This window comes from Lampris incognitus, chromosome 9 (genome assembly GCF_029633865.1).
Source record: "Lampris incognitus isolate fLamInc1 chromosome 9, fLamInc1.hap2, whole genome shotgun sequence".
NCBI lineage: Eukaryota > Metazoa > Chordata > Actinopteri > Lampriformes > Lampridae > Lampris > Lampris incognitus.
The window spans coordinates 13,623,752-13,629,947 of NC_079219.1; the positions used below are offsets into that span (position 1 = coordinate 13,623,752).

At 41.5% G+C, this 6,196-nt stretch overlaps 1 protein-coding gene across 1 annotated transcript; it reads left to right on the forward strand.

Moving 5' to 3' along the window:
- Nucleotides 1-873: 873 nt before the first annotated feature.
- Nucleotides 874-5,238, forward strand: im:7147486 (zinc finger protein Xfin). The gene is made up of 2 exons (XM_056286643.1): nt 874-978; nt 1,458-5,238. The coding sequence occupies exon 2, from the start codon at nt 1,532-1,534 to the stop codon at nt 4,559-4,561; it is 3,030 nt and encodes a 1,009-aa protein (XP_056142618.1). The 5' UTR covers nt 874-978; nt 1,458-1,531; the 3' UTR covers nt 4,562-5,238.
- Nucleotides 5,239-6,196: the final 958 nt, after the last annotated feature.

Genomic DNA, 6,196 nt, shown 5'->3' on the forward strand with positions numbered 1-6,196 from the left:
AGGTCACTTAGATGAGAGATGAAACGTTTCTCTCAATAGACGTGTCCAGGTGACCTGATTCACCTCTCTGTGATTTGCTTACCTGGATTATTGAGCATGCATAACGACAAAAACTTCCATGGATGCTCCATTTACCCAATCCACAAATAACGTGAATCAAACAGCTGTGGCCGCGATGCACTGTGACCACATCCAATTCTGCTCAGGTAGGCCATTCTACGCCCATCTTATATACTTAAGCACACGCTTGCCTGAAAGGATGGTTTCGTATATCGGTGCTTTTATTTTGAAGGGACAAATTGGCATGGGAAGTATTTCTCCCTCTCTCTCGCCCGCTCTCTCTTTCTCTCTGTCGGTGCCTGCTAACCGGACGCGTCTGAACAGTCCTGCAGCAGCACGTAGCTCCTGGTTAGCTGATGCTAACATCGGCTAACGAGCTAGTCACATTCGACTTTAAACCGGAACGCGTCTTTGCATTGTTAAAATCGTCAAACGTTAACGCTACATTGACCCTTTTAACCACCCGTCTGTGCGGCTGTCGCGAAAAATCCCGTCCGACGAATGTGGATCCACTCTTTAGGAAAACCGCTCTAGTGGTCACTGGACGGAACACAAAAAAAAAAAAAAAAAAACGGTAGGTTATTGTGTGGAATCAGCTAACCATACTGTCCCATGTTAGCTTGCTATTCGTTTTCCCGGCCTTACCCAAGAACGTGGCCAGCTCCCCCAAAGGTTCCTGTGCTAGCAAACGCGTTGGTATGTTTGATCACGGGCTAACCTGTGCGTTTTACCGAGGGGAATAGCTAAACGTGTGAAGATGTTCGCCCCTGAAGCTAGCCGTAATGTTTGCAGCCATCAACAGCGTACGCGAAAAGGGCATTGGCTAAACGCTGCTATCTACTTAGCAACGTGGCTAGACACCTAACGTTAGCAAGCGAGGTGGATGTGTGATGTATTGACAGTGATCATTGCAATAAGGTAGGGCTTTAGTTTGCTTTTCGGGCTTTCGTATGATTTTAATTTTGTGTGTGTGTGTTTACAAACTGCTGACATTTTGTCTTTTTTTCCTGTGGCTGGTAAATCATGTTGGATTAGTATAGAATGTCATTTGATGCATTTACCGCTAACAACTGGGAAGTTTATACAGTGTTAGTCTAGACGTGGCATTGTTTAGGACATTGTTTTAATTTAAGAATAGTCAAAATACTTTAATAGATTGTTTACTGTTACAGGGGTCATGTGATCAACAGCAATATAACACAGTGTCTAAATATTTCACGAAAGGCCAGCGATAAAATTCGTTGGCATCATCCAGTTGTACAGATGATGTATACATACCGCGTTGAATGTGCAGTATTATACTCGAATATGTCATGCATTTACAATAGCAGAACATGCAGTTTGTATCTATGTATTTCACTTTGTCAGCTCTGTGTGCATGTTTGTGTGTTTTACAGGAATTTATCTTCCATGATCAACTGCGGGGGAACACCATAATTTACCTCTGAATTTGGCTGGCTGTTATTCCATCATGCTTGGGTTACAGGGAAACTCTTCATCTTCCAAAGTCTACCGCTGTGTGGCATGTTCAGCCACCTTCACTGGACTAGCATCTTTGTTAGTGCATCAAGCAACCCATGCTAATTCACTATCTAAGGTGCCTGCCCCTCCTCCAGCACAGCCATATTCCAACTTGCATGATAAAGCTGTTCCGTTTAAGATGTTGCCCAACGTGCAACCCACTCCACCAGTTCCCTTACCTGAGAACACCACCCCATCTTTTTATATTTGTGATTGTGGAGAGGAGTTTCAGGACTTTAATCTTATGTTGGAACACAAGCGTTCACATAGCTCAACTCCACAGCTGCTGCAGCCCCTGGATAGTAATACAGCCCCTCCTGTAGGAGATGATTGTGATCAGATGAATCTTGTCCAGCAGAAATCTCTCAACCCTACTGTTAGCCAACCACATTCGTCCCCAAGTTACCCCTCTACATCTCTGTCCCCAGCTCTTGAGGTAACTATGCCCCCTGAGCCTGAAAGCACATTGCCAGATCAAGTGGATGTAGCTCAAAAGGAAGAGGCTACCATTGTGGACAATCCTCAAGATAACAGCAAATCTTCTGAAGATGCAGTTGACAAAGAACCTGAGAATATATCTGCCACAAAAGAGCACCTGCCCGGAGCCAAACAAGACTTGGTTCCCCAGGACAAAACTATTTCTATCCCCAGCAGAGGAATTTCACATAGTTTGCCCAGAAATAACAACTTAATGAAATTGTTGGCAACAGCCTATATGAAACGCTTTCAGCCTCTGCAATCTCAGAGACCAAGTAAGAAAATAGTTGCCCCCAAAACAGAAGTAATCCCAGTTGAGATAGCAACAGAATCAGAGTCTTCCACTAACACCAGTCCTTCTGTTGGAGAGTTAAGACAACTGCTTAAAAAAGCTAGTACAAAGACAAAGGCTCCTGCTGTTGGCAGAATTCTTGATTCTAGTAAGAAGAGCATTGTGTCTCTGACCAAGACCCTCTCCCCTGTCGTGCTTCTTGAAACCAGACAAAAGCTCATTGATCCTGGCAGTAATGGCACACAGGGGCGATATCAATGTGGCCGCTGCCGTAAGGTCTTTCAAGACCTGAAATATTTGACAGAGCATAATTTTCTACACAGGAAAGAAAGAATTAAATGCTGTCGTCATTGCAAACAACTGATTATAGGAAAACTGCCCTTTACAGACAAGCACATCTGTCCACAATTTGCCAGCAGGTTTGTACAGAAGTCTAGCGCTTTCAGAGGAAAGCTGCCCTTTGTCCATAAGATAGGATCATTCCATAATAAGCAAATCTATCTGAATAATAATGCTAAAAAGGTTTTTTTTTGTCCATTGTGCAAGCACAGCTATTCACGGAGGTATAACCTCAAAGTGCACAAGTGTCAGGGCCCAGGTTCATCCCTCCCTCAGCATGCCACTTCCTCCATTCAGAACTCAATATTGTTGACATCAAACAGTCAGGACAATACTGATACAGAGATTACTGATGGGCTTCAAATTTCCAAGAGCATTGCTGTTGGCACTGAAACAACAGATAGTATCAAGGTAGAGATCATTACAGCAAATTCAAAACAATCTGAAATTTCAGATTCAGCCTGGTCGGGTTCAGCCAAAAGCTTCTCACCCTTCTATCTCAAAGCTCCCCTTCTGCAGCAAATTGAGGATGGCTCTACAAGCGGCAACTCACAGCAGCATGAAGAGGATGGTAACACTGATGATGCAGTTTCTCATGAAGACAGGGATAGAGGGCAGTGGACAATGCCCTTGGATGATGAAATGGAAGTGCTTAGTATTGGAGAGGATGCAGACAGTGAACCAGAGGTTAAGCAGTCAGTGTCAGAAGAGTCTGAAAAGCCTGCTCAAATCACACGTTTGCCCTATTTTATCAAAGATGGTGTGAAACGTTACCCTTGCAATAGATGTCAGAAGACCTATAGTAGGCTTTCCACCTTAAGGCGCCATCTTAGGTTGTGTGGATTTAGGTCACATGGATTTGGGGCAACATCGCAGAGTGATGGTGATGTTAGTATTTTAGGAGCCACACAACCATTTACTGATAAGGTGAAACCTTTATTTGATTGTTTTGTCTGCGGGAAGAGTTTTACTCGCAAAGATAATATGTTGGCTCATATCAAGAAATGTATGCTAAAACGAACCACGTCTGGAATGGACAGTGTGACATTACAACCAAATTTCTCAGGCAGTGGATCAGAAGGTCAAATCCAGCAGGATGATGTGGGTAATTGGGGTATCATGTCACTGCCCTCCGTGCTTCCCAGGAGGGTGACATGTGAGTGTGGGGCTGGGTTTACATCTCCAAGGCTACTCCTTGAGCATCTGCAGAAGCATGCGCAGGAGTCCTATACGTGTCCCACCTGTGGTGAGACAGTCAACTCATGGGCAGACTACGAAGTTCATCTGCAGATTCATATGCATCCTCATCACCTGCTATACAAGGGACTGCAGCCACAACGCTCTCAACCTCTGCTGCTCCGTTTTCAACAGCAGACATCTCAGCAGCAACCAGTTCACCCACAGCATCAGCCTCCGTTAAAGCAACCACGCCCATTCCATCTTCCAGGTCCAAGTATTAAAAAGCAGCGGATTGCATGTATGCGATGTAACAATACCTTCTCCAGCCGCTGTTCTCTACGAAGGCACATATCCTTGAATCGATGCAAAGGTGGACAGGTTGGAAATCCACCCAAACCGTATCGTTGCTCACGTTGCAACACTGATCTCCCAAATGCAGTCAGTCTGATATTTCACCAGAGGAGTGGAATTTGTAAGCCAGCCATTAAGCCGGAGCGCTGTCCTGTGTGTCCTCGCTGGTTTGCCAATCTGGAGGGTTTACAGAAACACCTGCTCACACACAACCAATCTCAATCACATCACTGTGATGTCTGTCAAGGTAATTATCCAACCCTCAAATCTCTTAAAAACCACCGCAGGAGAGTTCATCGTATCATGGCTGGAGACTCTGTGCCAAAACCTGAACAGGTATAATTGGACTCTTAATGGCAATTCAGTTCATGCAAGAGCTTTATGTAAATGTAAAATGAGCACATTTTTTTCAAACACCAGTTATTCCTTCCTATTTGCCACTTGTACTTTACAATTACAATTTCATTTTGCAGTCGCTTTTATCCAAAGCGACTGCGTCTTGACAGTTAATACAACACATGCAAGGGTTTGGTCAGGAGGCAACAACGCAAAACTTTGTTTGAAAAGTCATTTCGATGATGTACAGTTAGTCCATTTCTTGTGCTAAAGTGACTTTGAACATATATCAATGCTACTGTAAACATTTTTTAGAGATTACGTAAATTCATATCTTTGCTATTTAGTCTCATTAGCATGTAAATATTCCTGAGTACTTGTCATATTAGAGAAATGAATTTCATCACAAAGTTAGAGATGTAGAGTGTTTGCTTGTTCCTGTTGTAAATAAACAAATACACAAGTGCATTCTGTGTCATTTCACTTTTTGTGATACTCAATTTAAAAGTTTCCATTATGGCCATTTTTGCTTAGAGTGCATGACAGAGTTGATATGAGACTAAAAAATGTTATTTCCATCACCCTGTCAAGAGCATGTCAAAAATTGCTATAACAATTTTGCAGCGAATAGCGTACTGGTGTCAAATGTCCTGGTGATAAAATAAGAGGATAAAACAGAAAATCACAAATACATACATTTAACTTGATATATTTATTTACAGTTTATTTACTTACAGGTTTGATAGATGGCATGATTAAAGAATGCACATGTAGTGATGGCAGCAGCAATAGTGATATATTCCATTCACAGTGAACTGCTCAAGTATTTAGGCAGATACAAAGGTGTGTTATAAATAAAGTGTATTATTTTTATTTTGATGGTTTGTCTTTGAACTGTTCATATTCAGTTGGATAATGAATGTGGCTGAAATGCCAACCGACAGGCTTGAGTTACTAGTTGAGAGTACTTTGTACTTGGCCTCACCATTTCAAGAAGCCAGGACCAAGTCAAGAGGATTTACCTTGATTTTTATACAAATTCTGTATGAATATTTCTTGATATTGGATGTGTAAGTTATCATTTTGGCCTTCGTGCATTTAATAAGTCAACTGAAATACACCTATGTCAAAGTTATTGGTGTAGTGGAGTTCATGGCAGCTTATGACTTAGAGCATTTTTAGAATTATATTTATTAATTTATGGAGTTGTGACATTGCTGCTGTAGTACTTCACGATAGAAATGAACCAAGTGTGTCCTATTATCCTGCTTTATTGTAAGAAACAGCAATAGCGAAAAAGCTTTGTTTGCTGGCATTATTGAGCCATACTCAATTCCAAATATTACCATTTTAAAACAACTATAACTTCAATAAAAAAAAAGATTCTTAAAAGTATCCTCCAATTAACACTTGATCATTTAAGAACGTTGTGTTCATTGTAATCTCGCATCCAATACTAAATGTTTTGCCGTCCAGATATTTTGGTGAAAATATTCAGAAGAGAATCAAAAAAGACATACAAAATATATATGAATATTCCATATTCATGGTGTTTGCTCTAAAGTGTATTTGCATGTCGTGTGACTGCAAGTAATTTTTGTTTTTAAATGGATATTTTTAGATATGAGGTTGATGGTACAG